Consider the following 22,717-nt stretch of genomic DNA (forward strand, 5'->3'; position numbering starts at 1 on the left):
GACATCTTCTCTCTCCAGAAAGTGGGCTGTGATAAAGAAATTGGTTCTAATAAGGTTGAGGATAAGTGTGGTGTCTGTGGAGGAGATAATTCCCACTGTCGAACCGTGAAGGGGACATTTACCAGAACTCCCAGGAAGCTTGGTAAGATGAGGTCTCTCATGAATTTAGTATGCTTCTCTGTGATTTGTACTTTTTGAAGCTTCTTCTTTCAGAAATGCAGCATTTTCTCTATAAACATAACCAAAATTTAGCTGCTGATTTATTGTTATTCAGATTACCTTTTAAGGAACTTAAAAACAAAACAAAACAGAAAAAAACTTTGAATGAATTCGTACTCCATAGTGTCAATGATGAAAAAAATACATACTAAATTTAGAAAAGAAACAAATAAAATCAGTATCGGTTATACTAGCTAGCCAAAATATGTATTTTATTTTGCATTTTTAATAAAATGCAGATTGAATTATCAGAATTGATGTTTATTTTGAATTCCTGTTGCACATAAATTATTGATCAGGAGTTTAAAAATTATAAAACTTTAGATACAACTTTTAAAGTATCACATTAGTTTTACTTATTTTAAAAGTGAACAGTTTTATCCTGTTTATAAATCTAGGAATCTTGGATCTGTATTTCACATAATTTTTAAAAATTTACTTTAAACAAAATTGAGGTACAACCAAAAACTAACCTGAGATATAATTGCTCATGTCTGTAAATGTTTATGCTTGTTACATAGTCAATAACTTGGACTTAGACATACACTGAAGGTTCAAAGGTAGAACAAAAAGCTGTCGTCATACATCAAATAATAGGCAATATTATCCATAGTTTAATAATATTCATTGGAATTTTCATAAAAGATTTGTATACCAATATTTATTACTGAATAATTTCTTGAGTTCGTATCAGATATTCAGTTCTTCAATAAGGATTTATTGGGCAAATGTTTCTGGGATTTCAGCACTTAAAGATAAATTTGATGTGATGTTTGCTTAAGAAGATTTTCATGTCTTCCAAAGAGCTGTTGGTATCTTATAAAATCATGAAAGTAAAACAAAACCAAAGAAATATGGTTTACATTAAGTATATTGTCATCAGGGTGATTTTTCCTTTTATAAAAAAGTCTTCATCCATATGAAATAATTCTCTTAGTTTCTTGTTTTTACTCCCATTGTACCCCAGCTACCTAACTCAATTACTAGGAGAATATATTCTAATGTTTTTCTTGTTACTGATGTCTTTGCTATTCCTGTGTGATAAATTACTTTGTTTTATACTTTGAAAATTGTTCAAAAGCAAATATTGCTGTTTCTGATTGATTGCATTATTTTATTAAAGCAAAGAAATATAATTACATACATGTATTTTCAGTGGAGTCAAATGTAATTTTCTTCATCTTGCTGTGAAATAATGTACTGTGCTTTCTTTATTCGAGTTACATTTTATTCTTTTCTTTTGGATGTAAAATAATTCATTTTGTTTTATTTCCACAGTGAATTAATGTAAAGAAAAGGTTTTTCCATGTTCATTCATTCTATATTATGTACAATATAAAGTATTGGTACTGTTTTTCAGGTAGCTCAAACATTATGCTAAACTTGCAAATCAAGGCCAAAAGAACATTAGAAAATTTTCATCTGTCATACCAATTCAAACAGTTCAAAGATAATCTAACATCCATATCTTTGCACTAATATTGTCATCATAGTGATTTAATAGACTGATTAACCTTTTCCAACAGGAAAACATTTAAGCAAGAGGTGCCATAAAGAATTGAAGTTGCTGGAAAATGAAATCTGCAAGTATTCAACTTCAAATAATCTACTTAGCCTTACTTTCATGCTTAGTCTTACTTTCATTGACTATTAATAGTTTATTGGCATTATCTATTACAAATGCATTGTGACTTCAACACATAAACTTACAGAACATATTTTATATCTTGCCTAACAAAATATATGACTTATGAGATAGTCAATGAAACAACAAGACTTTGATAAACATGAACCCACCACTAATTAAAGACATTCTATTTAAGGGAAGACAAGAGGCGCTTTCACTTTACCCAAAGGAGCTCGTAATATTTCTCTTGCTGAAACAAGAGAAGCTAAAAACGTACTGGGTAAGTTGTAGCAAACTGCAGAAAGATGGGCATCCATAAATGGCATCAAGCTGTTTTGCTCTACTTGGCATCTTAAGCATGTTCCTTCTAGCCACTGTGTACTCAGACAAACATGGTACATTTCATGTGTTAGACTTTACCCCAGGCTAAAGTGCTCAACACCCTGATCCCAAAAGGACCACTTTATTTAGTTAGGACACTAATAAATATTGTGAAAAATTTAGGTAAATCTATTCATAGGTATATATTATTGTACATATACAAATGGCAAAAACACTTTTTTTTCTTATTTCATCCATAATTGTGGATTGATAACTGCATTTCTGTTAATACTCTCCGTAGAATATGTACTGGATGTTTCATAATGTATTGAAGGTGTAGGTTACATAATCTTCTTATATTCATTTATTTATATGATAATGAGATGTATAACATCTGTTCTAATTGACCTGACTATTGTCAGGTCATAATATTTATGATTTATGGGCATAATATTAATTCTAAATGACTGTAAGATAATTTTTAGGACGTGATAATATCAACATAGTATGTGATATATGACATTTACAGTAATAGGAATGATATATGATATTAAAACCCAAAGCAACCAATTAAGCATATTGATTTTCTTATTTCTGGCTTAGGAGGTTTTGAGGTTAGGGTGCATATAAAGGCAATGCGTAACACAATTTGCACACATTTTCCAACTAAGTGGTTTAAAATCCACGTTGTCAATTTGGTTAAAATAGTCCCATCATAAAACTTGTCTAAAGCTTTAAAATTAATGCTGATCACAAGAAAAATGAAAGCACTGATTTTTCTCTTGTAACTCATTTATAATAAAGAAGGCTTTAAATATGAAAATATTTTAATAATTAGAAGTTTATCTATCTGTACTTCCCTCTTAGACTTTTAAAATAATATGTAGGCAGATAACATATCCCAAAAAGTTCACCACTTAAGTGAACTTTCATTAAAAGTTGACTCCACTTGAAAAGGATGGTTTAGAAAACTAGAATCACACAGAAGGACACAGGAAAGTATAGTATTTGCCTGAATTGTTGTTGACATCATTTGAAGGTCAACACAAGATAAGTGACTACTACATTGGTAACAAGATTAACTTTTTTCCCTCTTTAATAAAAAAAAAAGTTTCCTCTAATTTCATGTTGGATGTCACAAAAGCTACCAATGCTTTGAAGTTAATTTCTGAAACTGCTTCTTTAAATTTATGGATGCCCTCTTCTGCATGCAGAAGCAGTAAGAATGTAGTGCTCAACTAACCATGGTTATTGCTTTTGTTTTCTTCTTTGCATCCTACAATATTTACTACACATGCAAAGGGTACCTTAAGATGTTTGATATACCCCCTGGGGCTAGACATGTGTTAATCCAAGAAGACGAGGCTTCTCCTCATATTCTTGGTAAGTGTTTCTGTCTGCTGGATCTGCTTCAACATGCACTGAAACATTGAAATGTCAAAGAAATCGTAAATATAGATATGTGTATATGGACATACATATATGTACATATATGTGCATACACATATGTAAGAATCAAAATCATACATAAATGCATTAATTGAATGTTATGTAGGTTTTTTGGTCATTTCTCCCAACTATGCTTACTTTAAAATACAAAATATTAAAAAATAGAGCTTTAATTTTTTATGGAAACTGGGGTTGGTTCCTAATTATATGAGGGAAAAAATCATTTGACGAGTTTATATTTCTTATACACTTTTTGCTCTGTAATAGGGGATAAGAAAATAAATATGTTAAAATCAACTAAATTAAGGAATGTCAGAAAAATTCATCATACTTATGTTGACAAATAAGTTCTGATATTTTGATTGATCCAATACTGTACATTGCCTTATTTTTATTGTATTTTACATTCTTTGAAAAGCAACCACAGGTGAATTTTAGTAATCTAATCTTAAATTATTCTAATATCTGACATGTGTCAGGTTTTTGACTGGCACATGCAGATCCATTTGCCACAGAGAGCTGATTATAATTTCCACAAGGATATTATTTTTTCTTTTATGAGAAGATTACATGGAAATGTCACTTTAAAGAGCTTTAAATTTAAATTGTATAGACAAGTGTAAACATAACTTTCCTATTCCTTGGCCTATAAGAACACTAAGATAATTTCCGAAACTAAGACATCACATATCAACTCCATGAGAATTTACAGCCAATCGTTTTATTTCAGTTGTGACTTTAAAACATGAATTGTTTTATGGTGTTTCATAGAATTTTTAAACACATTTAAACTATGTTCACTACTAAATGTAATAATAGTCTAGCAGTCAGCTATAGGCCTTTCTCCAGTATTTAAAATTCCTTATTTTTCATCCTAGAATTCATATTAATGTCCTTGGAAAAAATAGACCAGTTTAAAGCCCAAGAGGAATAGATACATTTAATTAAAATTACTCATGTTTTCCACACATTTTCAATAATGGTAGTAACATGAAATTTTGCTTTCTAATATAACATTATATTCTGATAAATCTAAAATTTAAAATCCTAGTCATTATTTTTTACTCACTAAGCCAGCATTTTATTTAATTTTATAATATGTAATAAATGTATACTACATTAAGAATTCCATTAGCAGTAAGCAGCTTTTTCTAACTATATGAGTAGGTGATATGGCTCTGAAATTTTACAATCATGAGAACTAAATTGTTGGCCTGAAAAATTACTTCAACTATGTTGGATGACTATAAATATTTTGACCAACTTTTTAAAAAATGCAATAAATAAACGATCACGTTATATGCTATCCTAGCATAAATTGTTTCTATTAATTATTGAAAAAGTAGCTGTCATTTTCAAAATATTCCCAGTTTTGTAAGGAAATATATAGGATAAATGATTTAGAAACTATTAACCTCTTTGACGATGTTTTCAAATGGGAATATTTGCAAACATTATTTTTGCCTATTTAACCATCTTGCCATATTTTCGACTAGTTGGGAATGCTTCATGAGAGTTTTGAATGCCTAATCAAGAGAATGGGAATAATATCAGAACTAACACCCATTTTGGTTGCTTGCTACTAATAAAGAAATATGGTCATTGATTTGTAGAAAGGATATATGTGCTGTGAATCTTCAGCACTTAATATGATAAAATAAAATGTATGCTGGTTACTCATTTTTCTTCCTTTAGCTATTAAGAACCAGGCTACAGGACATTATATTTTAAATGGCAAAGGGGAGGAAGCCAAGTCGCGGACCTTCATAGATCTTGGTGTGGAGTGGGATTATAACATTGAAGATGACATTGAAAGTCTTCACACCGATGGACCTTTACATGATCCTGTTATTGTTTTGGTATGTGGCATTACGGGCTCATGGTATAGTTGGTTCAGCTTATTTTATAATTAATCTATCTGAAGACACTTTTACCTTGAACATTAAACGTACTTTGAACATTGAAAAATGAGTTGCCTTTTAAAATAATTCCATTTATCTTCCCCCCTATTCTTTGTGCAATATTTTCATGTAATTTATTGTATATATATTATAAACTGAATAAGGCAGCATTCTGATTTTTGACTTAAATAATCAGTTATCTTTTAAAGACAACACTAAAAGTAGATTTTTGTATTTACCCACATATTTACCATTTCGTATGCTTTTCATTCTAGTTTGTAAATCTAACGTTCCATCTAGTATCATTTACCTTCAGTATAAAGATCTTCCTTTAGCATTTCTTGTGGTGTGGGTATATCGGCAAGTAATTCTCTCAGCTTTCAATGATCTGAAAATATCTTTATTTTCACCCTCATTTTTGAAGGATATCTTTACTAGATATAGAATCTGAGGTTGCTAGTTTTTTGTTTTTTTGTTTCCTTTTTTCCCTTCTTTCAACACTGTGTTTTTATGAGCTAGCGAGTTCCAAGGGTTTGGGGGCTGAGCAAAGAAAAAGATATGGCCACAAGGTGGCAGTAGCACACACACACTTTATTTGAGCGCGGCCTCAGCCGGTTTGCAAGTGGGGCCACCACCCAGAGGACAGAAGGGCAAGGGAACTTCGGAGGAAGAGGGGAATCTGAGGTGGTGTATGTGCCTAGGTGGTGTCATTCAGCAGCAGCACAGCAGAGAGTCTGTGGGTCAGAGGCTCCAAGGGAGGCAGCAACGTGAGGTCCTTATAGCCAGAAGGTCTTACTCATATCTAGCAGACGTTGGATGCAGTTTCCTATAGCTGTGCAAAGCAGGCAGTCCCCAAATGGCTAAAACTCCCTCATTTGGGCAGCATTAAAAACAATTGGATGTATGAAAGTTTGTATTTGGCAGCAGAGGGCTTTTGAGCTAACAGATCTCAGCCTCAGCGTGCTGTGAAGAAATAACCTAGGGGCCAATATACAGGGGCCCTCTTTTACTCATTTATACAGCACTTGCCTTCTAGAATCCATCATTTATGTAGAGAAGCCTCATTTATATCGCTGCACTGTGTGTAATGTGTCAGTTTTCTCTGGCTGCCTTTTAGGATTTTCCTCTTCATCTTTTTGTTTTGTCTTGTTGATTTAGCAGTTTGACTGTGATACACTCAGTTTACGGTGTTCTTTGTATGTCTTATGCTTGGGGTTCAGTGAGAATCTTGGCTTTGTAGGTTGATGTTTTTGACGAAATTTGGGTAAATTTCCCATGATGTCTTCTCCTTCATTGTTTTTCCCAAACCATCACCCCCACCCCATCTTCCTCTTTTTTACTCCTAGGACTCATTTAAATTTGTTGAAATTGTTCCACAAGTCTCAGGCTCTGTTCATCCTTTTATAATCTTTTTTAAAATACATTTTTCAGATTGGATTATTCCTTTTGAGCTCTAAGTCTCTGTTTCTCTTATGTGATCTCCAGTCTGTCCTTGAGCCTATCCAGTAAATTTTTCGTATCAGATAGTGCACTTTTCTTTTCTAGAATTTCCATTTGGTTCTTTTTGTTGTAAAAACCATTTTTTGGCTGAATTTTTCATAATGTTCACTCATTACATCTAAGTTACCCTTTAAGTTCTGGGTCTTCACGTTGTCTATTTTTATTTTATGACTCACATTTCCTGCTTCTTTTTTTCTTGTACACTCGACATTTTGGAAGATAAATTGTAAGGTGTCTGGTTTTGTTCTGGCAGGCAGTTAAGTTATTGTCAGATCATCCTGATCCTTTAAGGCCTGGTGTTATTCTTCCTTGCAGCTATTCTATTTTAGTGTTGTCCTTCTTCCCATGGTGTGGCCTTTCTTGGTGCTACGCTTAGCCCTGCCTGGTTTTTGGTATCTCTGTCCCACTCCGAGCACCCCCCTCACCGTGGACTGCCTGGTGTCTTGGCCATACACAGACCAACCCTCAGTCATGGACCCATGGAGATTTCTAGGTGATCTCTCTAAGCAGGCCCCTCTTCTTTAGTGCCCTGCTCTGAAGGTTCCAAACTCTAATCTAGCTCCTCTGCTCAGTCAGACGGCTGGACTGGGCTTGGGCTCCTCCTCTCTGTGTCAGGGTCCAGAACCTGGCCCTTTTCAGGAATAAGACCTGGCTTGTTTCTCTTCTTACAAGGATTGGTATCCTTTGTCATGTTATCCATTGCCAAAAAGAAAAAAAGTTTCTGCAAATATTTTGCCCAGTTGTACAGCTTTTAATATCAGGAAGGCAACTCCATTACTCCCTCATGGATGACAGCAGAAGACATGTACTTGATTTGAAATTTATTGTTAGTTTCTGTTTTATACAGAATTTTTATTTGTTGGATTTCCTATAAAATATTATACTAAAGTCAAATTGCTCCACTCAATTTTTAGTCTTTTTTCCTCTGAAAAGTAGTTCCCTTTTGAAATATCTGTTCGAATCTTTTGCCCATTGTTCAAGTTGTTATATTTTCTTTTTGTTGAGTTTTGAGAGCTCTGTGTGTATTCAAGTCCTCTGTGAAATACATGATTTGCAAATGTTTTCTTCCAGCCCATATGTTGTCTTTTCATTCTTTCAGTAGTTTCTGTCATGGAGCAAAATATTTTAGCTTTACCGAAGTCCAATTTATTAATGTTTTCTTTTGTGGATCAAGATTTTGGTGTTATGAAATTTTTTTGTGTCTAATCCAGCATCAAAACATTTTCTCCTACTTTTTTTGGTAACTGTCTTAGTTTACATTTAGGTATATGAATCACTTTGGGTTAATTTTGTATGAAGTATTAGGTCCTTATTTTTGCATATGGATGTCCATATTAGTTATCTATTGTTATAAAACAAATTACCCTCAAACTTAATAGCTAAACACAAACATACTTATAGTTTCTGTGCAGCATGTATCTGGACACCACTTAATTGACTAGTTCGGGCACAGAGCATCTGATGAGTTTGCTGTCAACTGTGGCTAGAGTCATCTCAGAGCTTGACTGGGGGTTACTCTGCTTCCAAGCTTAGTCACATGGTTGCGAAAGGCCTCAGATGATTGTTACCCAGCTTTTCCATGTGGTGGGTAGCAGTTCATGATTCCTTGCCACCTAAGCCTCTCCATAGGATGTATATACATCCTCACAATATGACACTGACTTCCACTACAGCAAGTGACTCAAGTGAGACAGAACATGGGACAGTGAAACCAAGACGGAATTCTCAGTCCTTTTTTACCTAATCTTAGACATATTTCTTAAACCACCACTATGTCTAGTTATTTTAGCACTATTTGTTAAAAGACTGTTCTTTCTCTGTTAAAATACCTTTTCAATTATGTCAAAAATTAATTATACACATTTATATGGGTCTATTCTATACTCTCATTCTGTTCCATAATAAAATATATATTAAAGTTTTATTTAGATTATTTTAAATATGAATGATTGGAGGCCAGAAGCTCTATTTCACGCTAATATAATTACTTTGTATTATTTTCTAGCAACATGAGTATCTGGCTTTAGAGACCTGATGCTTAACCATCATGATAGATGCTTCAAGACCTGCCCACTGATTATAATCTGACCACAGCAAGTGGTGTGGGCTAAAGGTACAAGAGAGAGATTTGTAGCTAGGAGACGAGGGTGTGGACAAGCAATGTTCTGTCATTATGACATTGCTTTTCCATTCTGAGTTCTGGAACATGGTGGCTAGGCTGTCTGGGGCAAAGAGAATTAGATATCTGGCTAGAGTGTAAGGGTTGTTCGAATGGTGCTTGATTTTTTAATGCTGCTTTAAAAACAAAGACAGAAAAAAGAATAAAAGCCAGATAACCAGATCCTCAACCCCCACTGGTTTTAGTATCACCTCATTTCTCAAACAAAAGGTAGTTGTAAACGTGTAGTTTGGAATACCAATGAATTGCACTTTTCTCCCTTTGCATAATTAGTAAAATCCTATGAAAGCTACATGAAAATCAATTAATTTTTTAAAAGACAAATTTGCCCTGAACAAAATTAAAAGGCAAGAGACAAACTGAGAAAATATTTGCAACTCTTATTACAAAAAGAAATTCATATCTTTAGTGCACAGATTATTTAGGAGAGAAAAAATGTTTGTACAGTTCCAATAAAAACCAGGACAGTCATGCAATGTACAGTATTGAAAATATAAGTGAGTAATAAACTTAGGAAAATTAAACTTTATTAGTTATCAAATAAATAACAACTAAAATCGTGATATTTTTCCCATCCAATTAATGAAGATGAAAATTATGTAATATGTAGTGTCAAATGGCCACTTTCATACACTCTTGTTATTAAAATAACAATTGTTCAAACTGTTCTGGAGGACCATTCACCAGTCTATCAGAAGAACTAGGACTCTAAAGTGTTTGTTCCCTTTAGTCTACTAAGAAAAGCCAGACATCCCCAGAAAGTTGGGAAAATTTCTAATCAATACAAATATTCAAGAGTTACCACACACTTATTAACACTAATACATAACACTTTTAGGATTACAGACTATGCTGACATTTAAAAGTATATTTTCTTTTTTTTAACTATTTTTGTACAAGTGCAATTTAGCTACATCGATATATTGCATTGTGGTGAAGTCAGGGCCTTCAGTGCATCCATCACTGGGGCAATGCATATTGTACCCACCAAGCAAGTTCCCATCATTCAACCCCCTTCCATTTCCCCTGACCCATCTGAGTCTCCAATGACCATCATTCCACACTCCAAAAGCATGTTTTCAAAGAATATTTACTATCTTGAGAAATGTGCATGAAATAAACAAGGCCAGAAAAGTATATATGTCTGTACACACACACACACACACATACACACACACACATACGCACAATGTCTTGAGGAACTATCACAGTAATAAAAGTGACTGGTTTTCTATAGTTCGGTAGAATTATGATTTTTTCCTTTTCTTTATATTTTTCCATAATGTATATATTTTCTGGAGGGAACATTACTATCTTTGTCATCAGAACAAAACATAACAAAACAATTTCCTTTGAAGACAATTTTAAAATGCATTAAAATTTTTAAATTTTAAATTTAAGTTTTAAATTTTAAAATTTTAATCCTTTAATTTTAACTTTAATTCTTTACATTTAAAATTTAAAATCCTTTGAAAAGGAGATGGTATAATTTAAGGAAACCTACAGTGAATCTTATAAAGTTATTATGTTTATAATACAAACTCTTACCCCTCAGTGTATGTATTTTTTAATACTTTTGTGTTAAAAGTGTTATAGATATTTCATCTTCTTCTTAAACAGGGCACATGTGCACTATAGTTGACAGAAATAAAAACATTGTAATTTTTGAAACTATTTGAAAGTTTTCAGTTTTAATAAGAGCAATATTCTGAAATATTTGTAATTTGACACTCAAAATGTAAAACCCTCAGGTGATTTACATATTGATTTCATGTGTATGTTAGATTATACCTCAAGAAAACGATACCCGCTCTAGCCTGACATATAAGTACATCATCCATGAAGACACAGTACCTATGATCAACAGCAACAATGTCATCCAGGAAGAATTCGATACTTTTGAGTGGGCTTTGAAGAGCTGGTCTCAGTGTTCCAAACCCTGTGGTGGAGGTAACAATTGAACACATTTATTATATCAAAATGTAATGCATATAAAACCCAATCTTGCTTCTACCTTTATGGCTGTCTCTAATCGAGGTCACAATCTGAGAAACACCAAACATAACCATCAAAACATCAATACAAAACATTTTTACTGAAAGAATCATCAAATAATAGGATTCCTTTCATAACAGTGACAGACTGTAAAATCTTCTTGTCCTTTTCTCTCAGGTCCTTTGTCTTGCATTCCTGTACTGGTCCTCTTAATCACTTTATTCTTCCCAAACTCCAAAACTCTCCCAAATTCATTGTACTCTGCTTCTCACCTTTCTTCTTCCCTACTTTTACTTTCTATATCTCTCTGCATTTCTACCAGAGTTAATAATAAAAGGGCTATTGGTTGCATGACTGTGTAACTGACTATGCTATGTATTTGAAACCAGATACTGTTCTAAATGCTTTATATATCAATGCATGAATACTCACAATGGCCCTATGCAGTTGGTACTATTGTTACCTCTGTTAAAGTGGTAGCAAAACTGAAGGACACACAAGATAATTTCCCAGAGCACATAGGATTCAAACCCAGATAACCTGGCTTCTGAACACATGCTCTCACTCACTGCACTGTGCTACCTCCGTTCCCTTTCCAGAGTCCATTAAGCTGGACTTAATGTTTCTCAATTTCTCCCATCATCGGTTCCTCTAGTTCTAAACAAGTGCTCCATTACCAATTATCCCCCATGGGCAGGAGAAGGCAAGAGGCTGTTACAAAAATGTCAACAAATAATTGAGAACAAAATTTGTATTAGGCAGTGCTTGTGTAAATTATTTATTTTATAATTTTAAGTTCAAGGCTGTATTTCTAAAGTGTTTTCTTGAGGGAGGCATACAATAGTTAATTATTTTAAATGACATCTCTTTATCCATTACAAGATGCCCATTTAATTTGGACCCTCCCTTCTGCTGTACTCTCAACATTTACTTGGTCACAATATTTGTCAGATATACCTTCTTCATATCTACCACATCTATTCCTTCTTCACCAGACTCCAGTCACCACTTTGGGAGGGACGATTATTGCAATAGCCTTTTAACTAGTCAACTAATATTGATGTTCTTCTCTGCCTTAATTTATAGGGTAATTTTTCTTGAATGAATGCATGAATGAATGGTAAAATTATATTATTTCCCAGATTAAAATCTTTCAGTCTTCTAATATGTTGTCCTGAAGACACAACATCACTTTATGCAGCATTCTTTCTAAGTGAATCACTTGAATCTCATCATTAGAACACAATTAAACAGACCAAATTGTGGAACATTTGATAAAACAAATGGTTTTTAAATTTCAAAAATAGTAAATGCCGTAAGACAAAAAGAGATTCAGTAATTATTTCTGATTGATGGAGGCTACAGACATAACAGTTAAATGCAACATATGATCCTTGACTAGAAAAGGATTGCCATAAATAACATGATAGGGACAACTGAACATTTTGGAATAGGTCTGTATGTTAGATAATAGCATTATGTCTATGTTAAATGTCCTCATTTTAAGAATGATATTATAGTTATATAAGAGAATGTACTTCTGAAATCTATGCTTAAATATTTAGGAGTGACGGATCAGGATATCCTCAACTTTCAAATGGTTTGGCAAAATTATATGTATATTTACACACATACGCATTTATAAAGAAATACAGCAAATGTGGTGACATAAGTCACAAAATCAATCTAGATGAAAGGTATACAAATATTTGTTGTATTTTCTTACAACTTTTGGATAGGTTTGAATTTTTTCAAATATATATACATAATTACAAATATAAAAGTTGATGTTTGAGAGACCCTCAGTAACGCCCTATAACCTTCACAATAATGTCCAAGAACTTGTAAGACACTGAAGGCTTTCAAGATCTGATCCTTCCCTACCTCCTGCCCTCTTCAACATGATACTTCAGCTTTCTGAAGAAACCACAGTTTTTCATATGTTATTTCCTTTGCTTGGAGAATAATTCTGCTTCATTTCCATTACCCCATACTATTTGAACTTCAATATTCTGCTGAAGGAAAGTATTGATCCTCCAAGCTTTCCCCTCCCCTCCTCCAAGTTACAGATCTCTTCCCTCTGTGTTCCTTTAGTGCCCTCTACTGTAAGTTATTTACATAGTTTTCTAAAAGCCTATGTCACTAGATATTGTCACAGTGGTTTTCATATCTATCTCTCACACTAGACTGTATATTTAGAGTCTAGGTCTTTAAGAAGCATGCAGTTGCAATATTTTTTAAATGTATTCTCTGAAAAGGCAAACGTTTTTGTTTATTTAATGTTCTTTGGGACCTTCAGCACCTATTGAAGTGCCAAATTGTATACACTCAATACATATTTATTGAATGGATGAATAAATGTATGAATGAGTGAGTGAATAATCAAGTAACTAACAGCATGAATAAGTGATTAAATCCAAAGAAATTTATTTCCTTTTCCAGGTTTCCAGTACACTAAATATGGATGCCGTAGGAAAAGTGATAATAAAATGGTCCATCGCAGCTTCTGTGAGGCCAACAAAAAGCCGAAACCTATTAGACGAATGTGCAATATTCAAGAGTGTACACATCCGCTGTAAGCATTTATTTTAACTATCGTATCTGTAGGTCAAAATCAGGACTTCACTGCCTTTAGCTCTTTTTAGTTTTGATTTTATTTTCAGTCAAAGCTCTATATATACATGGTTTAAATAGTCAAGTCACTTCACAGGAATTATATAAAGCTCAATTGTGCCTTTCACCACATTCTTGTTCCTCAAAAACAACCACTTTCAACTGTTATATTTATTTTGATATTTGGTAATTACTTGTTTCCTTCTCTCTAAGTCAAATGTTTTTCCTTCTATTCCTTGACTTTTTTGGGAGGTAGGTTAGACATTATACATTGAATTTTCACTGTGAAATGTGAAGATTGTATTATTTTGTGACCACTCTGCAAATGCACACCCAGAGGCCACACTTTCTCCTTCCCTGCTACTCCCGTTGCTGACCTAACATACCTTTTACTGATCGCAATATTCAGGGTTTATATTAACATGTATCTCTCTTAATACCTGAGTCACATAGCATGCACATTATTATGGTTTCTTTCTTGTAATGTTTCTTCCAGAATAAGTGCATATTTTGATTTTATGTATTTGATCTTCTACTACTTTTCTGTAATTCATTCCCAAACTCTCTTTCTCAGTATCAATCCCCTCAAAATACTAAACATCCAAATATCCTGTCACTGTAATCTCCATAGAAACAGAAGAATCTTAGAGAACAGAGTTCTCTGTGTTCCAGCTCCAGCTTGGACTTTTTACCAGCTTTCATCCTAGGGTTTCCTTTCATCATCCTCCTTGGAATTCCTACTACCTTTCTCTTCTGTGGGATTTCCTGTTATTCCAAACTATATATCATCCCTAAGACTCAGAAATATTGTTCTATTATTATCTACACTCAAGTGTTGCTATTGAAAAGTTGGTTGCCATTCTGATTCTCAATTCTTTCTCTATGACCTGTTTTGGTCTCTATGTCTTTCAAAGTTTGTAGGACCGTCATTTTATTCCTAGTGTCCTGAAATCCCAGTGATGACATTGACTTGGTGCTCATTTTTACTCATCATTGTGCTGTGTACTTGTAGAGATTTTTGATTGAAAAATAAAAAATGTATGTTTTTATGGGGTACAGTGTAATGTTTTGATGGATGCATACATTGTGGAATGATTAAATTCAGCTAATTAACCAATCTATCACATCACATACTTATCATTTTTCGTGATGCAGACATTTAAAATCTGCTCTCCTAGCAATTTTGAAATATCCGTTTCATAATTATTAACCATAGACACTATGCTGTTCAGTAGATCTCAAAAACATATTTCTTCTAACTGAAACTTTGTACCCCTTGACCAACATCTCTCCATTACTCCTTCACCCTCACCCAAGCACCTAATCACCACCATTCTAGTCTCCACTTCTATGAGTTCCACTTTTCTAATTCCACATATGGAATCTAGAAAATAAGTGAAGGTCACATGGTATTTGTCTTTCTGTGTCCGACTCATTTCACTTAGCATAACTTCCTCCAGTTTCATCTATATTGTGGCAAATGACACAAACTTTTAAAAATATAAAATGGATATCTTTCATCTCTGGAAGATTTTCTCGTATTTTTTTTTTTAATTCTCCTGTGTTCTTCAGTGTTCTTTCTTTCTGGGACATTTGTAGCTTGGATTTTCTCTCCTATTGTTCATTGTTGCACTTGCTGAGCCTTTCATTTTTGCTCTGATATCATCAATATTTAAGAGCTCTAGGTATTTCTTTTTCAAGGCATTTGATTTTTATTTCACAGATGCAATATATTCTTTTATCTCTTCTGGAGTATCAAGGATTCATTCCCTGTTTCTAAATAATTTATTTTGAGTTCTTTTCTTCCATTTCTCCACACCCACTCCACCTCCATCATTTATGTTAGAGGATTTCCATGTGGTAATCCTGGGATGTTCATACGTGTATAAAAATGCAGGGTTTAGAATGCTGATTAGAAGTTTGCCTTATAGTCATAGCTGGTGGGCTCAACTATAGGGTGATCTGACTCAGCCATTTTATTAAAAGGCCCTCAATTAATTGTATATTTAGGGCTTTTCTTATAAAATAGATTCCGTAGAGCAGAATCAATCTCTTCCTAAGGAGTGTAAGCCAGTTTAAATGCTGTTCTGGAAATGTTATGTGTATAGGTGTCTAAAGCGATCTCACCACATCACAGATGGATTTTTACATAATCTTCTGTTTTTACTATGGTTTCTTTCTCTCTTGATCATGCCTATTGTATCCAGCTAAGTCTGGTTCACATTCTACAGAGGATAATAAACCTCATGTCTTCTGCATTGGAGGAGGGCAAATCACCCTGTATGGTTAAGAATCAGAGGGTCTAATTGCTTCCAAACAGACTTTTCATTAGTTCTCCTGCTTTCGGTCTTGGTTTCACCCTTGTTTTCACAGCTCACACTGTATCTAAGGCCTCTAATCCCTAAATGTTTCTAAAGTTCTGCAGTGCAAGTCAGTTTGCTCATCACCTTATACTGCTGAGTTGGACTTCATTCTTCCTAATCTCCTGAGTTAGTTTCCATATGTCCATCTATTTTCTAGGTTCCTAAATTGTGTTGTTGTGACTTCCTCTCAAATTTCTTTGTCTTTCTAGATTTATAACATTTTTGTCATTTACTTTCATTCTGAGATCTTAGGAGGGAATGGAGGTAATCAGAAGTACCTGTATCTGTGAAGTATATTTGTCTTCAAAAGAGACTCATCATTGAGGTCTTCAAAATTGAGCAAAATTCCTCAGTCCAGTTGTCATGATACATTTTACCTCCAGTTTGACAAGCTAAAGCAGTCTTAAACTGTGAATACCAAAGATTGCCAAGGTTTTAGCATGGTTATATTTTGGTGTCTCTTATATATGGAGAGAAAAAAAAAATTGCAGAGGGAAAGTAACTTTGGAAAAGGCAAAGTTAATTTTAGCCTGAATTACATACAGACAGATTGCATAACCAGATGGAATCAATGGTGACAGCCCTTTGGGACTTGGTAACCATGTGTACTGGAGAACTGTGTGTAATGTCGTATCCACAGCTGATTTGGAAAGTGCTTGGGACACTAACACTAGAATCTGGGAATGTCCCCTGGTAAATATTTTGGAAAATGCCTCTGGAAATACTGCTATCAGGTGCATTTGTGTGAACAGTTTTTACCCAGCCCCAATGCATACCACCCTTACCTCTTGTCAGGCCCAGTAAGGGTTAATCAGAAGAACTGCATTATCCAAATGATATAGATATGTCAGGTAGCCTTCATAGCAACAACTGTAGAAATAAAACCGTCATATCAGTTAAAATATTTAAACATGAGTGAGCTCTCTAGATTTCATAAAAATGTGCCCTCTTCCAACCCAGAAGAAAACATGAGGTTTACCCTCTGTAGAATGTGAACCAGACTTTTAACTGTGTATAATAGACATGATCAAGAGAGAAGGAAACCATAGTGAAAACAGAAGGTTATGTAAGCAAATCGTAAGTGTGTCTTAGCAAGCATTAGATGGATTCTGTTTTAAAAATTCACTGTCAGATGTTTAACACTGTTAGAAAATATGACTGAGAGTGAGTTGGTGCTATCCTTGAAAACTGCCTTCATGCCTGAATCTATAGGGCAACTTTAAGATGAGTTTCAGAAACCCTCTGTAGATCATCCTTTTCGGAAAAGAGAAGGTTTCAGCGTCACTGAGAAGCAGGAAAAAAAAAATTAGTAGGGCATTAAAAGTTTCAACCTGCTATTGCTAAAAAGTGATCCATTATATCCGTCTTTCTGAAACCACTTCCTGAACTGCAGTGTGCCCACTAGGTTGCAAGTCACTCAGAGAGCAGAAGAGTCTAGGCTTTGCGGGTGGGAATGTGTGCACTATACATACCAGTGATAATTTCAGTGTTAAACCCCCGCACCCACAGCTGGGTAGCAGAAGAATGGGAACACTGCACCAAAACCTGTGGAAGTTCTGGCTATCAACTTCGTACTGTACGCTGCCTTCAGCCACTCCATGATGGCACCAACCGCTCTGTGCACAGCAAGTACTGCATGGGTGACCGTCCCGAGAGCCGCCGGCCCTGTAACAGAGTGCCCTGCCCAGCACAGTGGAAAACGGGACCCTGGAGTGAGGTAGGTGTGTGAATTCTGAGCATGCATATGTAAAGTGTGTGTGTAAGCATGTGTAGATATTTTAATTTGGCTTAAACATCAGTTAGGCTTTGTGTGAACTGAGAAACAACTGCATATTTTGTAATTACCTGGAGCTATTAGGAAAAATTAATGCTTTAAAACAGTACCTGCACTTACGTTTAGTTGGTAGGGGCAAACCATGTTTATGTGTTTCATAACATAGTGAAGAAGTCTGATAGATGACTATTCTTTTGTCCAATATTTTTGTTGACTTCCCTGTTCCTTCAGGATAAATTCCAAACCCCTGATACTGAATGCAGGGCCCAGCACCATTTTGCACCGCACTAACTCCTTTTATTCTTTCTTCATTCCTACTCTTTGTCCCAGTTCGAGTAAACTTCCCACTGTTCCAAACAGACCATGCTTGTTTGAGCCTCCTACCTTTCAGCTAACTTGGACTCCCCCTCCTCCTACCTGATAATTTCTCCTTCTCCACCAAAGCTCGTCTCCGTAGTCCTAATGACCATCTTCCAGGTGGTACCTTTCCTGGCAGTTCCTCCTCTACATCTGAAAGGCAGTGCAACTTAACTTTACCATGCTGTTCATGACAAAGTATTATAACTCTGATTCTTGAATCTGTATTTGCCACTAGTACACACATTTCTCAAAAATAGTGTGCCTGGTTTCCTCAGTACTCAGCTAGTGCTTAGCATACCTGTCCAGATGATGTTTGTCTGTTAATTGGCTGACTCCATGTTGCACTGTCAGCTATTACCACCTGTCTTAGATATTTCTAAAGATTCAAAATAAGAAATCTTGGGGTCATAGGAGAATCATTTATAGGAGGAAAGGGCATCAAAAATCAGACAGGAAACTAATGAGGAAGTGGAGAGTAAGCCCAGAAAGGAAGAAACAAGCAAGTTGTCTTATCTATTTCTTGCTGCTTTAACAGAATATCATAGATTGGGTAATTTATAAAGAACAAAAGTTTATTTGGCATATAGTTCTGGAGGCTGCGAAGTCCAAGGGTATGGCACTGGCATCTGAAGAGGGTCTTCCTGTAGCTGAAGGCATCACATGGCAGGGAAGCATGCAAGAGAAACACAGAAGATCCTTCTGTCAGGAGCCCATTCCTGCAATAACTAACCCATTCTCAAGATAATAGCATTAATCTATGCCCATAAATCACCTCTGAGAGGTCCCACCTCTTACAGGTCCCTCTCAACATTATTACAGTGGCAGTTAAATTTCAACCTGAGTTTTGGAGGGGACATTCAAACCATAATACAAGTACAGGTCACCCACATAGGACCGTAATGCTAACTCATATCAAAGGCTCAGTAGAAGTCCCTCCTCCATAGCACCTTCCTAGGGCCATTGCATGGACGTTTCTGAGCTTAGTTTTGAGCAGTAAAGATTTTCATTAGAGAAAAGAACTTAAGAACATGGAATAATAGTAGTTCCAAGGACGCTGAATTAACCATCCGAGGCAACTTATCAGTAAATTCTGCCATCTGTAAGAAAGAAGCAGTGGGGACTTTCAATACCATGATTGGGTCCCTGAGAACAGATATCATCAACATTGTTTTTAGAAACTACAGCAGATGTTAACATTGTTATTAATCATGGCTTCTTTCGTGGGGAATGCTTACTAGGTACCAGGCATTTTGCTACTGCTTTATACACATTGTTTCCTTTACCTTCATTTGGTCCTAAAACAATCTTATAAGGCAGGTATTATTATCCCAGCTTTCCACCAGATAAGGAAGTTGAATCTTATATAGAAAAAACAATGTGCCCAGGCCGGTAAATAAGGGAGTCAGAATATAAACTCAGTGGTATCTATCTTCAAAACCACTGTGCAGCATCACTTAATAGAGAACGAACTCTAGATCTGTGTGTCTCTGTGTGTGTGTGTGTGTGTGTGTATGTGCATGGTCTTGGTGGAATAAATGTCTGTAACCACAGCCTTTGTCTCTGCAGTGTTCAGTGACCTGCGGTGAAGGAACAGAGGTGAGGCAGGTCCTCTGCAGGGCTGGGGACCACTGTGATGGTGAAAAGCCTGAGTCGGTCAGAGCCTGTCAACTGCCTCCTTGTAATGGTAGGTGTCACACCAACTGACTTCACTGCTCTGATGTTTTTAAACCTCAAAAAGCAGAATTTCCTTTTGAGAGAAGTTATAGAATTTATATTCGTTTACTGATAAATAACCAAAGGAAAACACCTGTGAAATATTAGTCCAATTCAGTTCTTTAAGATCAGCATTTGAGGCAATGTCCTACACTTTTTAATTGTCATGACCACTATAGCCCTGCCATTTCTGGCTGGTGACGTTGGGGTGAGGGCTATGCTATGTATATGTAACATCTATCAATTTGTGTTGCTCATAGGAACTACTTAATTTTTCCTTGTTATATTTAACTATAACTTCACATCTTTATTAAAAGGCATAATTTTGCAACGGTTTTGAAATATTTTACTAAAATTATTCAATTTTGATGTGTGGGTAATGTCTCTCAACTCTAAAGCCATTTCCAGTAACTGTCTATCCATAGAGTAACTTCAGACAGACACCTTGCACATAGGATAAAATTAAGCATTTGCCTGACCTACCAACTTGCTGTATGGCAAAAGCAGGGTTTATTGTCTTTATTTAGTCAATTTGCTATTTTAAAACAGCAAAATGGGGCCAGGTGCGGTGGCTCACACCTGTAATCCCAGCACTTTGGGAGGCTAAGGTGGGTGAATCACCTGACGTCAGGAGTTCAAGACCAGGCTGACCAATATGGTAAAACACTGTCCCTACTAAAAATACAAAAATTAGCTGGGTGTAGTGGAGCATGCCTGTAATTTCAGCTACTTGAGAGGCAGGGGCAGGAGAATCGCTTGAACCCAGGAGATAGAGGTTGCAGGGAGCCGAGATCATGCCACTGCACTCCAGCCTGGATGACAGAGTGAGACTCCATATCAAAAAATAAGTAAATAAAACAAGCAAAATGTATTGGATCGTTTCTGTCTCTATCACTGTCTCCTTCTGCCTCCATTTCTATAGCTCTGTCCACATCTGTCTCTATCCTGCACTCGCTCATCTGTGTCTCCACTTGTGCTCCTCTGTCTCTCTCTTATTTTGGGTGTCTGTCTTGCTCTGTTTCTGATGAGCTGTCACCTGCTGCGTGTATGTGGCTCACTTTCTGTGTCAGTCACACATGCTTTTTCTAGTCCTTGCTCTTTCTTCTTGCTCTCCTTCCCTCTCCCTGTCCTAGTCTCCGTGGCTCTACCTCCTGTCGTTCTTTTTCCCTCTCATCATCTCTCTCCTTCTGCCTCTTCCTGTCTCTTCCCCCTTTTTCCTTATTCCGTGTGTTTGTCTCTCTTTCTCTCCCATTTTCTCTTTCTCAGTGTCCTCCTGTCCACCCTCTCCCTTTCTTTCTTTATCCTCCCCTTCCTGTCCAACTTCGTGTGTCTGTCTCTGTTTCTCCATCTCTTCCACCTCTCTCTCTCTCTCTCTCTCTCTCTCCTCTCCCCCTCCCCCTGTCTCTTATCTCCTCCATTGCCTTAGTCTGTTCTAGCTGCTATAGCAATATACCTGAGACTACGTAATTTATTAAAAAAAAAAATTATTGCTCAGAGTTCTAAGTCTAGAAGCCCATGATCAAGGCATCAGCAGATTTAGTGTCTGGTGAGGGCTTCCTAGATGGTGCCTCGTTGTTCTGTCCGCATGTGGTGAAAAGGGCCAAGGAGCTCCCTTGATTCTCTTTTATAGGGCACAAATTCCATTCATAAGCACTTCACCCCGATAGCCTAGTCACCTTCCAAAGGCCCCACCCTGTTAGTACCATCGCCTTGAGGATTAGGTTTCAACAAAGGAATTTTGGGGGCACCCATTCAGACCATACCCACCTTTTTCCTCTCCTTCTTACAGCTCTTTTTCTCTACTCCTCCATCTTTCACTCCTTGTGTCTGTCTCTTTCTCCTCCTTTCTCTTCCTAGCCCCTCCACTGACCTGTCTTTTTCTCTTCCTGTCTCATTTTCTCTCGCCAAGTCTCTCTCTCACTGCCCTCATCTGTTTATTGCATTCTCTCTTCCCTTATATTTTCTTCTCCTCCCTTGTTTTCCTAGCCCACCCATCCACCTCCACCACAGTCTTTCTCTTAAATGCAGTTCTGCTAAATCCATACCAGTGACAAATGTGGACATTGTTTTCACACATTAAAAGACTCAAGACTAAAGAAGTTGCTTTGGGCCGAGCGTGGTGGCTCAAGCCTGTAATCCCAGTACTTTGGGAGGCCGAGACAGGCAGATCACGAGGTCAGGAGATCGAGACCATCCTGGCTAACACAGTGAAACCCCGTCTCTACTAAAAAAAAAAAAAGTACAGAAAACTAGCCGGGCGAGGTGGCGGACGCCTGTATCCCAGCTACTCGGGAGGCTGAGGCAGGAGAATGGTGTGAACCCGGGAGGCGGAGCTTGCAGTAAGCTGAGATCCGTCCACTGCACTCCAGCCTGGGCAACAGAGCCAGACTCCATCGCAAAAAATAAAAATAAAAAAAAATTAAAAAAAAGAAGTTGCTTTGTGCTTGGCCTCCAACACCATAAGTAAGACACTAATTGAATACTGACATCTGCTGAATGGTGTTTTTTGTCAAGAAAATTGGCAAAGCACTATCTTGTCAAATGTTTTATTTTTTTGAAGAAATTTCAGGCTTTAAGTCTTTAACCCTTATAAATTATTTCATTATAAATTTCATTTGAAATATGTTATAGCAAGAACATATCTGACCATGTGGGGGAGACATAGGACTTATATATTTAATCATTTTACTTTGGAAAGTATTG

General features: G+C 36.0%; 1 protein-coding gene across 1 annotated transcript in view; it reads left to right on the forward strand.

The window, feature by feature from the left end:
• LOC117084903 (A disintegrin and metalloproteinase with thrombospondin motifs 3) overlaps positions 1 to 22,717 on the forward strand; it is a 60,356-nt gene that overhangs the window by 32,223 nt on the left and 5,416 nt on the right. The window contains exons 12-18 of the mRNA XM_033213320.1: positions 19 to 142; positions 3,470 to 3,550; positions 5,312 to 5,475; positions 10,981 to 11,146; positions 13,634 to 13,766; positions 17,677 to 17,884; positions 19,868 to 19,985. Of these exons, the coding sequence (XP_033069211.1) occupies positions 19 to 142; positions 3,470 to 3,550; positions 5,312 to 5,475; positions 10,981 to 11,146; positions 13,634 to 13,766; positions 17,677 to 17,884; positions 19,868 to 19,985 (994 nt within the window). The remainder of the gene's footprint in view (positions 1 to 18; positions 143 to 3,469; positions 3,551 to 5,311; positions 5,476 to 10,980; positions 11,147 to 13,633; positions 13,767 to 17,676; positions 17,885 to 19,867; positions 19,986 to 22,717) is intronic.

This window comes from Trachypithecus francoisi, unplaced genomic scaffold (assembly GCF_009764315.1).
Source record: "Trachypithecus francoisi isolate TF-2019V2 unplaced genomic scaffold, Tfra_2.0 Lachesis_group1, whole genome shotgun sequence".
Lineage (NCBI taxonomy): Eukaryota > Metazoa > Chordata > Mammalia > Primates > Cercopithecidae > Trachypithecus > Trachypithecus francoisi.